General features: G+C 45.4%; 1 protein-coding gene, 1 non-coding gene and 1 pseudogene across 2 annotated transcripts; 1 reads left to right on the plus strand and 2 right to left on the minus strand.

The window, feature by feature from the left end:
* Positions 1-72: 72 nt before the first annotated feature.
* On the minus strand, positions 73-7,623 carry RPL18A (ribosomal protein L18a). Its single transcript, XM_021008807.2, has 5 exons — positions 7,516-7,623; positions 5,875-6,054; positions 5,518-5,647; positions 1,098-1,207; positions 73-233 (listed from the first exon to the last, which is right to left on the minus strand). Exons 1-5 carry the CDS (start codon positions 7,531-7,533, stop codon positions 141-143), a joined length of 531 nt encoding a protein of 176 aa, XP_020864466.1. The 5' UTR covers positions 7,534-7,623; the 3' UTR covers positions 73-140.
* LOC144457310 (small nucleolar RNA SNORA68) lies at positions 1,960-2,096 on the minus strand. Its single transcript, XR_013486623.1, has one exon. It is a non-coding gene; the product is annotated as a small nucleolar RNA SNORA68 (small nucleolar RNA).
* Positions 7,624-7,668: 45 nt separating the features above from the next.
* On the plus strand, positions 7,669-18,068 carry LOC110223365 (IST1 homolog pseudogene; annotated as a pseudogene).
* The last annotated feature ends 876 nt before the right edge of the window (positions 18,069-18,944 follow it).

The following is an 18,944-nucleotide window of genomic DNA, read 5'->3' on the forward strand; positions in this document are numbered from 1 at the left end:
GCCCTCTAGCAAGAAGCCGCAACCCCAGCCCACTGCCTTCAGTGAACCATGTTCTAAAATTCACCAGTCTGCTTTGGGTTTCCAACTGAGAAATTTATTTAAACAGATCAAATAAAGCAGGTGCCTCCTTGTCTCTGCACTTAGAAGAATGTGTTGGGCCTCTTGGTAGTGAAGCGTGGTTTGTGCTGGCGCCGCAGGACTCTGTGGGGCAGAGGGAACTTGATTTTGGAGTCCTGCAAATCAAAGAGCTTGTTAATGGTCCCCACTTTGCTCCGCCCCACCCTCCCACCTCAAGAGGGCGGGGTGCTCTTCAACTAGACTTCAGCAGCAAACTCACTATCTAATTACGTTTATTTATCAGTGCCCCAGTTAGCTCTTGGGGTGCCAGGCACTGTGTTAAAGCTCCGAGGATACAAAGAAAGGCAAAAATGGTCACAACCTCCCCCCCCCCCCCATCTGAGTCCCTTTATCAACTTAAAGGATTACAAACCTCACAAAGCGTTCAGGCTTGGCCCTGTCAACTACAAAATCCCCAGCTGCACCTCAGATTTGCTGTGTGGACCCCGGACAAGCCACCCTGCCTCTGGGAATCTTGTTTTCTCATTTGTTAACTGGCTGTGATAATACCTGCACTGCCTTCCCTCTCATAAGGCCACCATGAGTGGTTGTCAAGACTGTAAAACCACACTGTAATAAGAAAATATGAAAAGGTGAGGTGCTGCTGTCACACTGAGAACAGTTAGAGTGACCTGCCACTCATTGTGAGTCTGTTTATTGTCTCAGGAGAAACTTTTCTATACACACTGATCATCACTACAGTGACCAAGGGTTGGCTGACGCAGTACTTTTAAGTATGTTTCCTAATATGTAATCCTATCAGTATAGTCACACTGAGGAGCAGCCTCAGGAAAATACTACATACCTCAGAAGAGCTCAAACCAAGACCACAGAAATCACTTATTGCATACCTGACCATTTAACTAATCCTAAAGAAGAGGAAAGCTTAGAAGACCCCCCCCCTCCATTTTATAGATGAGGCCTTGAGTTGGGAGGACACACTTTCAATGAAACCCTGATATATCCTAGATTTCACTTACATGAAACTGCTTGACTGCAGGCCGGCGGCACTTGCTGGCAGGAATTTCTTCCACTTTCATGATCTGGATGGAGTGGGCCCGGGCACGGTGACGGGCTCCCATATCTCGGTCTGCCAAGATAACCAGAAACAGGTTGAAAACAGGTACTAACCTATTTCCTAACCATTCTCCAAAATGACACTCACTTTTAAAATAAAACATTCTCATATACACTTGTTGCAACACAATCTGGGTTAAATGACTTGCCCAGGGTCACAGAACTATTAAGTGTCAAATGTCTGAGGCCAGATTTGAACTCAGGTCCTTCTGACTCCAGTGCTGTTGCTCTATCCACTGCCCCACCTAGCAGCTCCCCCTCAAATTTTTGAAAATTTCCATGACTGGCTCATTCCCTTCTAACCCAGTCCTGAAATTACCTAAAGAGTTGGAGGAAGGAGCTGAATCAGACCAAAAGGACAGCTAGACCTCGTGCTCTAGCCCATCCCAGAAGAGACACTGCCGCTCCCACCCCCAATGCAGTCAAAGCCTAGTTCAAACACCACCTCTTCCATTAAACCTTCACTCCCCCCACCCCAAACTTGTCTCATTTGTATTTATTTCTTTTGCAACACTCCAACCACTTGCTCGACTGTCAACCACACAGAGACACAGACTAGGTCTGATCTTCAATTTCCCTCATCACAGGGCTCTGCACGTATTAGGCAATTCACAAGATTCTCAACTGACCTGCAAGAAGGTTTTTGCCAGTTCTGCCTTCATGGAGATGGTTGCAGGAACCGAATCTCCAACAATCCTCACTACAACAAATGCTGCCTGTGCCCTACAACCCTGGGGTCAGCCCCAATGGGCCACGGCCTCTTGGGAATGTAGAACCCACCATTTCACTTTCTGGAGCACTTTCAACAGCTCCAGAAAGGCGACGAGGCCCATTTACTGTCTGCACCCAATATAAGATCATTGTTAAGGAGAAACAAAGGTCTTTTGGGGTTTGGGTGCAATGTACAGGAGAAAGTTCCTGTGATCTGAGCAGTCAGCAGCATTAAGGAAAAGCCCCACCAGGCCAGCAGCCCTCAGCTACCTTCTGGCTGTAGTTCAAAGGGCCCCTCCCAAGGGGCAGCACCTCACCTCCCTCCACAGACTGTAACTGGACAACACTAGTCACCCTTCTCTCAATGATCTCTTATGGAAATCTTATCCATCCTTCAAGGGAAAACAATGCTAATAACTCTTGGGGGCGGACAGTTCTGACTATATATGTGCTCCTATTATTCAAGGGCAGGGGGCAGCTTTGTTGATTCTCCTCAGATGTGACAGATAGTCCTCACACAGAATGGTGAAGGCATTTTTACTGATGTCTCATGTCAGTGCAGAACTATGGGCAGGTGTGATTTACCACTGGAAGCTGTGTCCCTTAAGCCCTGGACGGTCATTTGGGGGCTCAAATTTCCCCAGTGTATATCTCAAGTCTACAAATCTGCATTCCCGTCTGTAAAGATAAAGCTGTGAGAATGTCACCTGCTGCATCCAGACTGCCGTGATGACTGCCACCAAAGGTCAATGACACTGACTTCACGGAACTTTTAAAGCATCTATAAAATCAGTAGGTGTCCAGGTGAGGAAAACACCCTCTGCAGAGATACTGACAGTCCTGAGCTGGGCACAATAACGCACAATGGAGCTACAGGAAAACAGAAGTCTGAAGCTAGCCGGACACTTTCAGCTTTTGAGTCTTATGAGCAACATAACCCTCAGATTAGTGAAAAGAACACCCGAGTCCTTGCTGACTCCCACAGGCTTGTTAGCCCAAGAGAGGCCACTTCTCAGTTTCTTCATCAAGAGCTTGTGGTACTCAGCCACAAGAACTGCCCGAGATAGCACAGAGCACCCTGACCAGGCTCGAAGTATGCCTCAACTTCTTTCCTTTGGGATTGTTGTCAGGAGACCCAAGTCAGCCCCCTGAGGGTCAATAAATAGCTGAGAGGTCAAATGCCAGGTTTTTAAACCAGGTCTTCCTGTCACCGAGAAGCCAGCCCCTTTCTCTTTTCTACACCCACACTCCCCCTTCCCCAGGAGCTTCGAGGGTTCAAAGTGAGTCTACAAATGCTGGTCCCACATTTAGGATTTAGCTACAACCAATTCCCAACTGCTGGTCTTGTCATCAACTTCGAAATCACTGCCTAAACTATACAAAGGGGAACTTGCTAGGCAAGCTAATGCTTCTTGACATCTTAGAGGAGCCCGACTTACTGTCTAAATCAGCTGTTGAGCAAATATCAACCTCCTACACAAAGGGAGAGTTAGCAGGCCTGCTCTGAGCAGCCACCCAAGGTCACAGGTGGGCCGGGTGGAAGTGTCCGCTGCGACACTGAAGAGGTGAAGGCCCCAGTCCTGGTCTCTCCTAAGCATTCCCCCTAGTTCAAAAGCAAAAGCCTCCCTTCCTGCTGGCACACAATAGGCAATTAATATTTCTTGAATTCAATCTGACAGTTCTTGAAATCTTGGTCCATAAAAGGTCCCAGGAAGGGGCAGCTAGGTGGCACAGTGAATAGAGCTCTGGCCTTGGAGTCAGAAGGACCTGAGTTCAAATCCAGCCTCAGACACTTAACACTTACTAGCTGTGTGACCTTGGGCAAGCCACTTAACCCCAATTGCCTAAGCACAAAAACAAACAAACCAAAAAAGCACACCCCCCCCCCTCCCCCAAAGGTCCCAGGCAAAAATCAGATGCTCCAGAAATCTGGACCGAAGTGGAGGGAGAGCTGTCCTAGCACATCTGGCAACACTGCCCTTCAGACTGAGACGTGACCAAACAGGTCCTGCATTTTTGTGAGATGCCTCCTTCCCCTCTCACAGTAACTCCTCCGACTGCTTGAGGAATCACTCCCGAACATCATAAATATCATGCCAGCCTATGGCTTCTTGTGTTAATTGGACATTCTCAAACTGTTCTATGCACAAATCCTTAAAGAACATGCCATGGAGTATGATCCAAGAAACTGGATCACTAATTTAAAAAATCATTTATAGAGCAATTGCTGTGAAATGAAGTAAATAAATGGACAGGAAGACCCAATCCATCCCCCTTTTGGAGCATTTGATTATAACCCCAAAATCACCCTAACTCTTGGTTTTCCCCAAACCAGCCTCTCCTGACTTCACCCGTTCTGTGAAAGGTACCAGGCATCCCAACCCTCAAGCTCTGTGAAAGCATTCTGCACATTTTGGGGATCACAGACCTTTTCTCAGAATTTTGTCTCCTAAATGAATAACTGAAGGTAATGCTAGGTCTCACTCAAAGGTTAATGTAAATTTAAAAAGCTATTTCCCCCCATACCACTGCAAAGACTGCCCTGAAATCTGGGTCTAATGGATCCCACATGAAGAATCCCTTCTCAGGGCACCAAGTCCCTCCTTGCCTTCATTTCCCACAATCCAACTGGTTGCCATATCCTCTACCGGAATGTACCCTGCCTCAAACCCTTCTTACTTGAACTGCCAAACTGTGTGCATTGCCCCCCACCCCTGAATCTTTAGTCCAAACTAACACCAACACCTTCCCAGCTCTAACAGGCCCTTCAAGGACCTCACCCTCTGCCCCTAATCTGCTGTGAACAGGGTCAGACGGTGATCATCCTCCCTTTGCCCAAATATTCTTCAACTTTCTATCACATCCTTCAAGTTTCACCCCAAATGCCACCCTGCCTTAAGCCTTTCCTACACAAAATATTCCTTCCTCTCCAAAACTGCAGTATCTTCTCCACCACAATGACTTGTATTAGTTTTGTGTCTAACACTTGGCATGGATGACAGAGTGCTGGACTTGGGTTCAGATCCTGCCTCAGACTTCCTAGCCATGCGACCCTGGGCAAGTCAGCACCTAGCCCTCTCAGGGCTTTTGTGTTGCAGACTTTAACGCATTAGCTAAGTGCCAGCTACTGTTACAACCATTATTAGCCTGTGAGCTCCCTGGATGAAGAGGCTAGGTCTCAATGATCACTGTATTTCTCCACCTAGGTTTCATGCAATTCGAACAGGTTAGATGGCTCAATACACATTTTTCCAACAGTAAGTAAAAATGTGCCAGCCTCATTTCTCAATGAGAAAATAAGCTGCCCGAAACATCTCCAATAACTTTAAACACTGTTCAGGTATTAGGTAAATATCTAAGATTTAGCACAAGGCTTTGATGTGAAACCCTGCATCTACTGGAGACCAGGTTCTTTAGAGAAAATGCCTCCAACAGAAAAAGACCACCATTCCCACATCTGGGGTTCACTTAAGCTTCCATCTCCCTCTTCCATTCCAAGAGTACAAACCGGCAAAGTGTCAGAGCCCTGCCAACTAAAGCTAACATGAGCTTGATTTAAATGCCCACCTAGCCTCCCAATCCCAAATGTAGGTCAGCTAAGAATGTCCTTACAGCACTGAGTGACAGCACCAGCAGTGGTCAGGTCCCTGTACTCCCTGTACATGTTGTGGGTTCCACTCCTGGAATCATAGCGCAGCCAGATGCCAAAGTTTTTCACCCTAAGAGGGGACTTTTCAAAGACCTATTAAATAAAAGAGAAAAATACAAGAAAAACTCACTAACAATTGTTAAACACTTTTAACTTACCCCAGCACCAGGTATGTCCAAACCTTCCCTGAAAGAATGATCCCCTTAGGGAAAAGTCAAGATAAGCAACTTGGGAGGGCAGGAGTGCCACCTACAGGAATAGGAAAGAGGCCACAGTGGCTCCACCCCCTCCAAATTTCTCTATGGAAACCAGGAAGGTACCTGTCCACAGTATACAATTTCTCCAGAAGATTTCTTCATCTTTTTCAGCTGGGAAACGAAGTACCAGAATCGGGACTTTGCTACAACATGATTAGGAGCAAAGATCCGCATCCGATAAAGAGGTGGCACTGGACTCTTAGGAGTAGGCAGGCAGCGTCCAACTACCTTATATTCTCTCAGCTGAAATGACAAAGAACACGAACGTGTAAAAAAGTTGTGTCGTTCCCCCCCCCACAACTGGAAAATCACTGAGGTTCCGAGTCAAGGGGTTTACTTGGTAGAAGTACTATGTTGCAATGGTAAGTGGGCATACTGGAGCCGTAAGATACAGAGCCTGAAACGATCTTAGAAATCAAACTACCTCTTCCTCCTCAGAGAGGCAGAACCTGCAGACCAGATGTATATGTTATAGTCACAAAGCCAAGTACAAATCCAGTGGGTTTTCCCCCTTACCAGCCCCAAAACACCAGCAAGTCAATTCTATTCTGTAAAATGGGGATAAAACTACCTGGCTGGTTGATTTGTGTCGAGTATACTGTCTACACAAAAGCAAGCTATCAGTCTTGATACTTTTCTCAAAAGGTACAAAGAAATTTCAGAAGAGAGCCTTGAATTTCAACTCTGTCCTTTTAGAAACACTAGACTATGAGACTATATTTTAACACGACCATCACAAGACCTGGGCTTTCCCTACCATTTAACTTCCTAATTGTCGGGGTCGGGGGCGGGCCCGGGGTTTTTTTTCCTGGTGAGATCAAAAGAAAGGTTTTCAGTCATAGTCCAAGAGAGCTTAAGATGATGACCTAACCCAGGTTCAGCTGACTACATACTAGTAGGTTCTTGCTACTAAGATGAGCTAGAACAAAGCTGTAACAACACCCCCACTTCATATCTGGGGTGTTTCATCAGAAAAGATAACCCTTTGGCAAAAGTGGACTCGAGAGAAATATTCATTCCCAACAAGCCAAAAAGCTGTCATGTCTTCTGTAAAGACCCAGAAAAGGAGCAGGGCATCTAATGGAACCGGGGAAACCTCTCGTCCGAACTTCGAGAAGCATTCACGCCCAGGGCCAGCCTCTTTTCCCATGGGAGCCATTCCAGCCCAGCGTTCCCTTCCCCCAACTCTTTAGCGGAGTCTTTAGGCTTTAGGAGTTAGGAGCCCACGCTCTCCCACCTACCCCTGGTTTTAGAAGGAATACGAATACCACGCGGGGAAAGTGACCAAGAACAGCACCGTTAGAACTTGAACTCAGAACTCAAAGACTCTTAAGTCCAAACCTCTCTGAGATGGGTATACGGGGGAAGGTGGAGGTCAAGAGCTAAGGTGGGGCCTCGCACCAGGGGCTGCAGCATCCCGTGGTTCTCCCCGGGGCTGCCCAGCCTGACAATGACAAGATCTCTAGGAGCAGCCTCCTCCCTCTCCGGGCTCCACGCGGAGCCGCCATGTTGGCCCGCACCCCCAGGGAACCTCGTGCGCAAGCGCGACCAATATGTCCGAGGCGCCTGCCCCGCGGGCCGGCCCGTCCACCTCACCACAAGCCAGCCTGTCCGACCGGCGGGCCTCCAGGACGGCTTCCCTCCCTCCCTATCCCTCTGGACCCGGCCCCAGTCCCAGTCCCGGTCTCGGTGCAGGACGCTTACTGTGCCCGAAGCCTTCATGGTGCTGCCGCCTCACTCCCCGCCAACCCGCAAAAGGAAGTAATACTTTGGCTGCCGCGTCTCACCACCCTTCCGCTACAGGAAATCCCGCCCTCTCCGGGAGGAATGCGAATTCTCTTATTTTCATAGGTGCGTATGCCCGCCACTCAAGACAACTACTCTTCTTACTGGATACATCTGCATGGTCCACCCCTCACCGCCCTTTCAGGAGAGACTACAATTCCCGTCATGCAGCTCCGCCTACGAGACTTGATGGCAACTCCTCCCAGTAGGCGACGGGGCAGTTACGATAGGAAAACTCAAAGGCTAATGGGCTTCCATCCTCCAACGTCTCTTGTCCCCGCCCCCTCCCCCAATGCCGGAAGAGGCGTGAATTTACACGGCATTCCGGGAATAGTAGTCTTCCCTTCCCTTTCTCGTCCCATTCCTCATCCCACCAAACCCAAGTGGCTCTGCCTTCCCGGCATGCACTTTAGAGTTCCCAGGACTGTAACCCAGCTGGGTGGTGTCAAAACTAGTGGGATTCTGTGGGTGCAGGTAGGCTTGGAGTCCCATTGTACAGACGGGGAAACTGAGGCCCAGCGACGCTACAGCCATTCCGTTCCGTTCCAACAGCATTTAGGAAGCACCTAGCATGCCCTAAAGGAGCAGCTAGGTGGTACAGTGGGTAGAACACTGGGCTTGGAACCAGGAAGACTCCTACCAGCCTCAGACTCTCACTAGCTGTGTGACCCAGGGCAAGTCACTTAACCCTGTTTGCCTCAATTTCTTCACCTGTAAAATGAGCTGGAGAAGGAGCTGGCAAACCACACCAGTATCTGCCAAGAAAGCCCCAAAGGAGTCACAAAGAGTCAGTCAAGACTGAAAAGGGACTGAACTGAAACAACAACCATGTCCTAGGCACTGTGGGCTGGAAAACTACCTATGTTGGGGGGGGGGTGAAGGGTGAGGACTGAAAATGCTACATATAAACAGTAAATAAACATTTATTAAGTGCCTACTATGTGTCAGGCAGTGTGCTAAGCACTGGAGATACAGAAAAAGACCAAAGACAGTCCCTGCCCACAGGAAGCTTATAATCTAATGGGAAAGACAAAACCCTTGGAAGGTTTCTGCTCTTCAATCAGCTGGGAGTCCTGGGCTGTCTCCATCACGGTCTGAAGGGAGACGGTGTCAAAGTGGTGGTGGTTTGACTTACCTGGCAAATGCTGCCTCCTTCCTCTCCCTCAAGGTGTCCAGCTCCTTCAGCTTGGCTGGCTTGCCCGCCCTTGTCAGCTTGAATATCATTCTGATGAGCTATTAAGTATTTACTGTATGCCAGGCACTCTGCTAAATGTTAGAGATGCAAAAACAATAAGATGGTTCCTTCTCTTCAGGAGTTTACATAGTGGAAGACAAAAACATAAAAAGGGGGCCAGGGAAGGAAACCAAATGATACTGTGAGCCATGGGGAGCCCTGGAAGATGATGAAACAAGGAAGGAACCATCAGAGCTGGACTGGGTTTTTTTTTGGCTAGGCAATGGGATTAAGTGACTTGCCCGGGGTCACACAGCTAGTAAGTGTCAAATGTCTGAGGCTGGATTTGAACTCAGGTCTTCCTGACTCCTAGGCTGGAGCTTTATCTACTGTACCACCTAGCCACCCCCCCAGAGCTGAACTTTTTTGGAAACTGGGTCAGACAACCTCTGAAGATGGGATGGAGGAAGAGAGACTAGAGGTGGGGATGGTGGTTAGGCTCTTTTCCTTCCCTCACCAAAGCGTTCCACAGCTTGGAACTCTTCTTCCTCTTTAGAATCTAGTGAGGGTCTAGAAGACACTTGCAGACATTTAGGTAGGTGGTCTTCAGCACACCCTGAAAATGAATGGAGGTGCCCTCCAAGAGGAAGCGGTGACTGCCCTCTTTTCCCTTTGCTCTTGACGCCTGGCTGTTCAGCAACACCTCTTCCTGACAGTGAGTTTTATTGTTCATCTGCAGTCCGCTACTTCCCCTGTGTCTAACAATCTCCCACACCTGTTTCATTCTCTCTCCCTACTCTCCTAATCATAGGAGCCACATAGGAGCAAACCAGCCCCCATCCCTGCTTCCTGCTCTCATCCTCATCTTGCTCAACTCTGCCCTACCTGTGTCCCCGCCCAATCCTGCCCATCCCGTTCACCATACTCTCTGGAATTCCTCTCTCTCACATTCCTGCCTACCAGCCCTCACTACAACCTAGCTTCCCCCTGGCAACGCCCCGTCCTTGTCCACTTTCCTCCCTTTCCAAATTGTACACTCTAGTTAGCCAATTCACCTCTACACTGGCCTTTACTCTGAAGTCCCTCCACCCCTTCTTTGTCCTGTGGTCTATCATTCCTTTCCAAATCTCATTCTCACATTACTCCTACCATTCACCTTCTCTGCTTTAATTAGCTAAACAGCTGGAGGAAGCTGTATAACCTTGTTAATTGGGTACATTATAAATTAATGTTAGTGTCTATTCAATTTAAATAATTCCAAATGGACCCTCACTGCAGCAAAGCTATTCTTTTCTCCCTTTACTAACCCCCTCGACTGCTAAACTTCCAAACTGTCTTGCATTTAAGTAGTTTGTGTTTCTTCTCTTTACAGGGTGTATCCTGTATATGCCCTGTTAGGATGTAAGCATCTTGAGAGGAAGGATTGTTTCATTCTTTGTATTTGTGTTCTAAGGCCTAGCACAAAGCCAGACACATAGTAGGTGCTTAATCAAGCCTGTTGATTGATTGATTGATTAGCATGTAATGAACCTTTCACGATCTGGCTGCAGTCTGTCTTTCTAGGTTTATTACCTGGAATACACTCCTCAGCTCAGTATCATAGAGTCCAGATCACTCAATTATGCTCCAGCAGATGTTTAAAAAGATACCAGATATATTAGGTGGGAAATGGGTCAAACCTTAGATATGGAGCTTGGAGTCCCCTTTCTCCCCCAAATGACTAAGTGATGAGAAGTTGTATGGAAACTAATCATATTGAGGCAGCTAGGTGGTGCAGTGGATAGAACTCTGGCCTTGAAGTCAGAAGGACCTGAGTTCAAATCAGGCCTCAGACACTTGGCACTTCCTAGCTATGTGACCCTGGGCAAGTCACTTAATCCCAACTGCCTCACCAAAAAACAAACAAAAAAAACAAAACCTCATCCTATTTTCTAGACAAACTGTATTTAAGGGGGAAGAGCAATATACTTCTAGTTTGCTACCCCTTCTCACTGGGGAGATCAGAGTGGGCTCCAGCCTGAACTTCCTGCTTCACATTCTGGCAGGAGTGAAAGTCTCCCTTGCAGAAGGGTGGGAAGAGAAGAGCTGGAGCTGTCTATTCTGCCTTCCTTAGAATCACACACAAAGAAAGCTCCCTTCCTTATATATCGTGTGTGTGTGTGTGTGTGTGTGTGTGTGTGTGTGTGTGTGTGTAGGTTAACACCCAAATATTTTAAAATATTTTGTAGTTTTTTAAAGACATTTTTCTAATTCTCCTCTGAGTTTTATTAATAAAAACAAGTTCTGTGATTTAAAAAAAAAAGGCACCAGATAGAACAATGACCAAGATCAGAGACAAACAGGGGTCAGCTCCTCCATCTAGTTCTGGACTGCACAAAATGTCCAGCAGCCTGCAGGTGGAGGGCGGAAGGAAGCCAGTGTGAGTTCCAGCAGACGGCCTGAAGCCCGTGAAAGCCAAGAACTCTCCAGGGGGCTTGAACCCAACCCCATGTCACAGAACCTGAGACATGTGGGTGCTCTGACCAGGGGCCCACCAAGAAAGGCAGAAGTCATTGTGAGCTGTGGGTAATCAGCACCTAAAGCCAGCAGAACCTTGGCACTGGTCTGTTGGGGCAGCAGCAGGAGAAGGAGACAGCCCCTGTTGATCACCACTCCGGAAGACAAGAGTTTGGGGTAAGGGGGAGGACACATCTCTGACAAGCAGGAGATAACCATGTACACATGCTGGGGGCTTTGTAGGAAACCTGAGACAAGCAAGATCTCCAACAGCTCATGGGGGAAGACAGAGCCAGTTCTGGGTTGGAGATAGCATAAGGAAAAAGAGACAGTGATAAAGCCAACATACAAATTGGGCCAACAGAAAGAAGCCAAAAGCCAGAGGTTTGGGTAGAAGGCAGGGCCTGGTGCCGGCCACTCCAGCCAGAACTGCAGAAATGCTCAAAACCGCAGAGGTCATGGTACCAACCAGGGCGTGCCTACCCCATCGAAGTCAGAGCACAGCTGGGAGGCAGCTGTGTCTGGCCCAGCACAATGCCCCACTCCGAGAAACTGAGGCTCTGAGGCTGGAGATGTGGACAAACAGAAGAAAACATCAACCGTGGTGAAGAAATACTACAGGTTAAGGAGATAAACCCAGAGGACGGCATCTTCCCAAGGATAAGCAGAGCCTCTGAGAAAGAATGGCTTGGCCACAAGGACTCCAAGAGCAGCTGGAATGAAGGAAGGAAAACATTTTTAAATGGAATTGGACTTTAAATGAGAGCCCTGAAGAAAGACTTGGAAGTAGAATAAATGGTTTAGAATAGAAAATGGAAATCTTTCCCAAGTAATGAGCTCCCTGAAAAACAGAATGGATCAAACAAAACTCAATTAGTCTATAAAACAAGAAATATAATGATAGTAATAAGACTTTATGGTTTGTGTGGCACTCTAAGATTAACAAAGTACTTTGCACACACTATCTCATTTGTTCCCCACAAACAGCTCTCTAAGGAAGGCGCTATTATTATCCCCATTTTACAGATCTCACAACAACCCTGTGAGATAGGTGATCTTATGATCCCTATCTTACCATTGAGAAAACAGAGGTCAAATGACTTGCCCAGCACCGTAGACCTAGTATGTGTCTAGGTCAGGATTTGAACTCATGTCTTCCTGACTGTAGGTCCAGTCCTCTAACCACTATGCCATATAAGTGCCTCATTATTAGAACAAAGTCAAAAGACTGAAAAATTAGAAGAATACATATCAGAAGGAGCTGACCTGGAAAGTGATCAAGAAGAGATAATTTAAGAATCCTCAAACTCTGTTGTAGGGCATATTACAATAGAACTACTGTGATTCATTTAATAATTACAATTTTGCTATTGCAAGTCCAATCCTTTTTCACTCTGCAGAGTATAAATGAATCAATATTATTTGCAATAAGCATCTCTTTTTGTGGTGGCAAAGAATTGGAAATTGAGGGGATGCTCATCAATTGGGGAATGGCTGAACAAGTTGTGGTATATGAATGGAATGGAATACTTTTGTGCTATTATAAGAAATGATAAGCAGGCAGACTTCAGAAAAACCTGGAAAGACTTGTATAGTCTGATGCTGAGTGAAGTGAGCAGAACCAGGAGAACGTTGTACACAGTAACAGTCACTTTGTGTGATGACTAATATTGATAGACTTAGCCCTTTTCTGCAATGCAAGGATCTAAGACATCTCCAAAGACCTCGTGATGGAAAATGCTATCCACATCTGGAAAAGGAACTATGGAGTCTGAATGCAGACTCCATATTTTTACTTCTTTTTTTGTTTTTTCTTTCTCATGGTTTTTCCTTTTGGTTCTAATTCTTCTTTACAACATGACTAATGTGGAAATATGTTTGATATGATTGTACATGTATAGCATACATCAGATTGCTTGCCATCTTGGAGAGGGGGGGAAAGGAGGAAAGGGGGAAGGGGAGGAAGAAAAAATTTGGAACTTAAAATCTTAATAAAGTGAATGTTGAAAACTATCTTTACATGTAATTAGAAAAAAAAACGAGTATTAAGTGGGGGGAAAAACCAATAAATATTATTTGCTGTAAGATGCATAAAACATATAAATTAATCAATAGTACTTGTTATGGGACATGTATATGTATATATATACACACATATAAACACATATACATATATGCACATATATGCATACGCACATGCACGTATATGTTTGTGGAAGCACATTTATACATAGCTACATTTATAAGTATGTTCTTTAGTCTTTCTGTATGAGGAGTTCATTCCCAAACACTGTGGCCACTGCTCTCAGGACAGAAGTACAAATTATGCTAGCGTTACTGGGTGTCTAATAACATGAGCAGAAGAGGCCACCAGGTGGTGCTATAGTGCACAAAGTGCTGATCTATTCTGCATTCTCTTCATCCTCTTCAGCCATGGCTTCTTTTGCCATAATTACTCTTTTTTAAAAATTTTATTGAGTATTTTATTTTTCCCCAATTACATGTAAAAATAATTTTTAACATTTGTTTTTAAAACTTGGAGTTCCAAATTCTCTCGCTTCCTCCATCCCCACCTTCCCTCGTTGAGAAGGCAAGCAATTATAGGTTATACATGTGTAGTCATGCAAAACATATTTCCATATTAATTGTGTTGTGAAAGAAAACACAGACCAAAAAAACTTCAAGAAAAATAAAGAAAGTTGAAAGAAAGTATGCTTCAATCTGAATTCAGGCACTACCGGTTCTTTTTTTTTTTTTCTTTCTGCCGAAGACAAGGTTTATTAGAACATCTGTCATATTAGCCAGAATCTGAGCATTTGGCTAGATTGTAAGAATCAGAGTATCTTAATAGAGACAAGATGGACCTTATATACAGAAAGACTGTGGGAGGGACGTAAGAGTGGCCAAGTAGTTTTGGGTGACTGGAGGAGGGGTCTAAGGAAGATCTGGATGGGAGTGACCAGTAAGCTGGGGTGAACAGAACACCTGAGAACTGGGCCACATGGCCAAGGGAGACTGGAGTCTAGATAGGATTAAGGGTGGGAAGTGGCTTGCACCCCTCTGGAGGTAATAGACAATGGAGGACTAGGTAACAGAATTGGGAGATTGGGTGTAGGCAATAATGAAAGGCCAGTTGATAGGATTATAGCCTCAGGAGACCACCAGAGATTTGGCCATGTGGGAAAGTCCAGGGTTTTTCCTTTTTGGGGTCCAAATCCCATCCTCATCATTCCTGCCTCAAACAAATGGGACCCAAATTCTTTTGGGGCAAGGGGTGAAGGTCTTGGCTTCTGAAACTGCTTCCTGCTGGCAAGAGGCATAGAGCTGTCACTGCCTCGAAGGGGTCCCAAAGAGGAGGTTGACTGGAACCGAGCACAGGCTGCATCCAGGGAAAGATGTGGGGGACACTGGCTGGTACCTGCTGTTTGCTACCAACTGTAGGTGAATGGCCTGTAGTCTGGAAGACACAAATCCGACAGAAAAGACTGCAGGGCCCAGATATGACAGGATAAAACATCCTTAGCTCTGTATGGATTCAGATAATTCAGTTTTTCAACTGTGAAGTATCAAATCCACCTCATAGCCAAACTCAGGAATAGCGAGGAGGGTGACATTCCCTTTCAAAGGAACATAATGGGGAAACTGAGCCAGGAGGATCCCATCTTAGACTGAGGCTAAAATTGTCCTCTCAGACAACTCAAAATAAAATCCTATGAGCCTTTGCCTCAAACAGCAAGTTTCACTAATCACAGCTTAGGAAAAACTTTTCTAGGATTTACATCTTAAATTCCAATTTGTCCTGGTGTAAAAAGCCAATCTTTAAAGACTGTTTCTATATGCTTGTAAATTCTCAGCAAGACAAATGTTTACACATTAAAACAATAACCAACAACAGCCAAATTATTTTAGCGGTAACCAAATTATGAAAAGTTGCTTGACAAAACTGATACAAAATGTTCACCACTTTGAAACTTGAAACAAACTCGTTACCAATTAAGTGACTTCAGTTTTGTTAAATTCATTTCCAAATTACTTTACACAGAGAATCAACATCTCATCATTAACAGTTAAAGCTACAACTTTAAAAGAGTGTGCTTACCCAAGTTCTGAGGCTAGTTTCTTTACCTTGAGCAGGATATGCTGAACTTGGGTGCTGCTTCCAAGCAAAGGTTGACCCAGGACCCAAGGCCATTGCCAGGGGGGGCCCATGATGTAAAAAGCAAATTCAGAGGTTGGGGGGGGGCAATGTGTGAAAATCTCTTCTCCTATGAGGATTAACAGATACCCTCTTGACTCAAGGGAAAGGAGTGGGAAAAGGGAGTGACCAGGGTTGTAAGGAGATGTTTCAAAACTCCTTAATGATCCATCACAAAACTTCTAGAATCTGCTAAGATGTTTTCAGCTGTTCCAACTTTTCCCTGTAACCTCCATGAAGGAGGATTCAGTGGTGTAGAGGGAACGGAGTAAGTAAGCTGCAGGGAACCAAAAAGCATCTACAGTTTTCCCAATTCCCTAGCACTGAGAGAATTGACAGAAATATGCATACACTTCCAGATAGAGCATCCATCCTTGTCCTCTATGCTGCAGAAGGTGTACCCAGGTCCATGGCCTCAAACTGACCCAGTGGACCGAGAGCCTGAGAGCCTCAGGCGGACTGTGAGACAGCCTTGTAACTGTCTGCCCGAAAAGCACCTCCAAGCCTTCCTAGGTGCTTGGAGAATGACCCCAACTGCAGGGCAAGAAAGAAGGTGGGGGAGAGGCTTACATACCTTCTGGTCTTAGCCAGAGAAGAACTTTGGGATAGGCAGTTTTCCCCACACGGGCCACTAAAATGTTGAGGTTTAGGGGTGCTGGGACCCCAAAATCACAACATGTGGATCCTGCCCAAAATAATTCAACTCAAGCTTTCTTTCAGCCAAAGACAAGATTTATTATAACATCCATCATATTAGCCAGACTTTTAAAGAATCTGAGCATTTGGCTAGATTTTAAGAATCTGAGCCACCATCGGTTCTTTCTCTGGGGATGGATAGCATTTTTCATCCTAAGTCCTCAGAATTGTCTGGGATCATTGTATTGCTGAGAATAGCCAAGTCATTCACAGCTGATCGTCTCATAATATTGCTGTTACTGTGTACGGTGTTCTTCTGGTTCTGCTCATTTCACTTTGCATCAGTTCATGTTAAGTCTTTCCAGGTTTTTCTGTGCCTCAGTTACTCTAAGAGGATCTCAGTGACTCCCTTGCTCACTACATCCGGTGAGAGACCACTTGGGAAGGAGAAGGACTTCAAGGCCTTCTCTCCTCTGAGACCATGTGGTTCCAAGAAACAGGCCTCAGTCCTTGGCCTTTTTGTTTTGGTCTTTTCTTCTCTGTTCTAGGTGAAGAGGAAAGAGCCTCAGAGCCTAGTGAGTTTTAAAGGTCATCGTGGCCATGTGTTGTACTCAGCCCAGCATCAATGCCCTGAGGATCAAAGACTTGATGGACCTAGGCCATCAGAAACTGAGATAAGGATTCATCTGGCATTTTGGCTGTATCTGCTCATGAACTTGGTGGAACCACTGCTATATAGGAACTGAGCTAAGTTGAACCTATTCTTCTTCAGAGACCAAGGGAGTGTATGTCTTCTGTTCTTGCTATACAGTGTCCCAAAACTCTTAGCACAGTTTTAAGCTACTATTCCAAATTGTGTTGCCCCAAGACTTTTGGGACACCCTGTGTCTTTGAAATAAAATTTCCCTTTGCAAAAGGTAAAGTTTGTCTGACTGTGGCTGATCAGACCAATACGAGCTCGGAAGGCTCTACCACAGGTTGGACACAAATAGTCCAATGAGAAACACTGCTCCTTGACCCTGACATAGTGATGTCATTCTAGTCCTGTTTGAGTGCAAATGTCAACAACCAAGCAACCGACCAACCCTTTGTGAAATCTAATTAATATTAAGTGGTTAAGTGGAACTAGGGTGCTACTCAAAGGTCCCTAACTGCAGGGAGCAGAGCTGGTGAGCTCTGGAGAGAAAAGCTGCCCCCCAAAACCCTTTGGGAAGCCTGAGGGGTTGCTGCCTAGACCTGGTAAATGAGGCCGAGGTATATGTACCATACTAGTTTCCTGATTCTAAGCTGAATATTTAAGAATCAACTTGCATTTGGCCTTAAACCACCTCAAGCTGTTGGGGAAAAAAATGGAAATGGAACTGGCCCAGAAAGCAAAAAGGAGACTGTAGATTACGTAGCTGCTGAGGACGGGCAGGCTTACCGCCACGTGGAGCACATCATTAAGGGAAGATTCTCTTGCAAAGGGCATTGAGATATCAGACCTCTACTGTGACCTGCTCTTGGCCTCATTCGGCCTGATCTGGTACATGAAGGAATTAGAGTCTGGTCTGGCTAAATCTGCATCCACATTGATCTGCTCCTGGACTCTAGTCTGAAGCAGCTGAGTTGAAAATAGCTGTGGATCAGCTTTGTGCTGAATATAGCAAGGAATGTGATATACTCTGTAGGACCGACCAGATGGGAAGAATGAATGACAGGGTAATATACAAATGGAGTGTGGAGGCTCCACCCAAAATTCTGGTAGAGAGATACTTTCCTGAGATGGCCAAAAAGTACAGTGTTCTTTGTGAGCCTGACTCTGTGGTCATGGCAGAAGCTCCTTGTGGAGTGGAGACAGATTGTTTTGATGTTGGATTCACAGATAATGTGAAAAAAGAGATGGTCTTGTCAACATTTTACACTTTATACTAAGACCAACTCCAAATGGACTCATGACTTAGACATAAAAGGTGATATCGCAAGCAAAAAGAGAAACAAGGAAGAATGTGCCTCTCAGATCTGTGGATAGAGGAAGAGTTCATTGTTACTGTTCAGTCATGTCTGACTCTTTGTGACCTCATTTGGGGTTTTCCTGGCAGAGATACTAGAGTGGTTTGCCATTTCCATCTCCAGCTCATTTTACAGATGAGGAAACTGAGGCAAAAAGGGTCAAATGACTTGCCTAGGGTTACACAGCTAGTAAGTGTCTGGGGCTGGATTTGAACTCAAGAAGACGAGTCTTCCTGACTCCAGGCCTGGTGCTCTATCCACTGCACCACCTAGCTGCCCCCAAAGAGTTCATTACCAAAAGAAACAGAGAGCATCATCAAGATAAATAGACAGTTTTGATTATATAAAATTTAAAATGTTCCATACAAACTAATCTAATCTAATTAAAAACTAGAAGAGAAAACACAAATGGAAAAAAATCTTTGCAATAAGTTTCTCTGATAAAGGTCTCATATACAAGATATATAAGAAACTTGTTGATTTCATTTGTCTTAACTCATTCAAGAAGGTCTCTCTTCCCCCTCTTAATAGTACTACCATTAGATAAAGTGTTCATCTTCACCCAAACAGCCCCATAGCAAATGGTATCAGAGATAAGAGCCTCCACAGCCTTGTTAGTCAATCTTGAGCAAATTAAAATTTTAAGATTAAGCCATTCTCTGACTGTCAAAGGATGTGATCAGGCAATTTTCAAAGGAAGAAGTCCAAGTCATCAATACCCACATGAAAAAAAAAACACTCTAAATTGCTAATAATTAGAGAAATTCAAATACAAGTAACTTTGAGGTTCCTCCTCATACCTATCAGATGGGCAAAGATGACAAGAGATGTCAGTGACAAATGTTGGAAATGCTG

Source organism: Phascolarctos cinereus, unplaced genomic scaffold (assembly GCF_003287225.1).
Source record: "Phascolarctos cinereus isolate Bilbo 61053 unplaced genomic scaffold, phaCin_HiC Scaffold_4;HRSCAF=312, whole genome shotgun sequence".
In the NCBI taxonomy this organism is placed as follows: Eukaryota; Metazoa; Chordata; class Mammalia; order Diprotodontia; family Phascolarctidae; genus Phascolarctos; species Phascolarctos cinereus.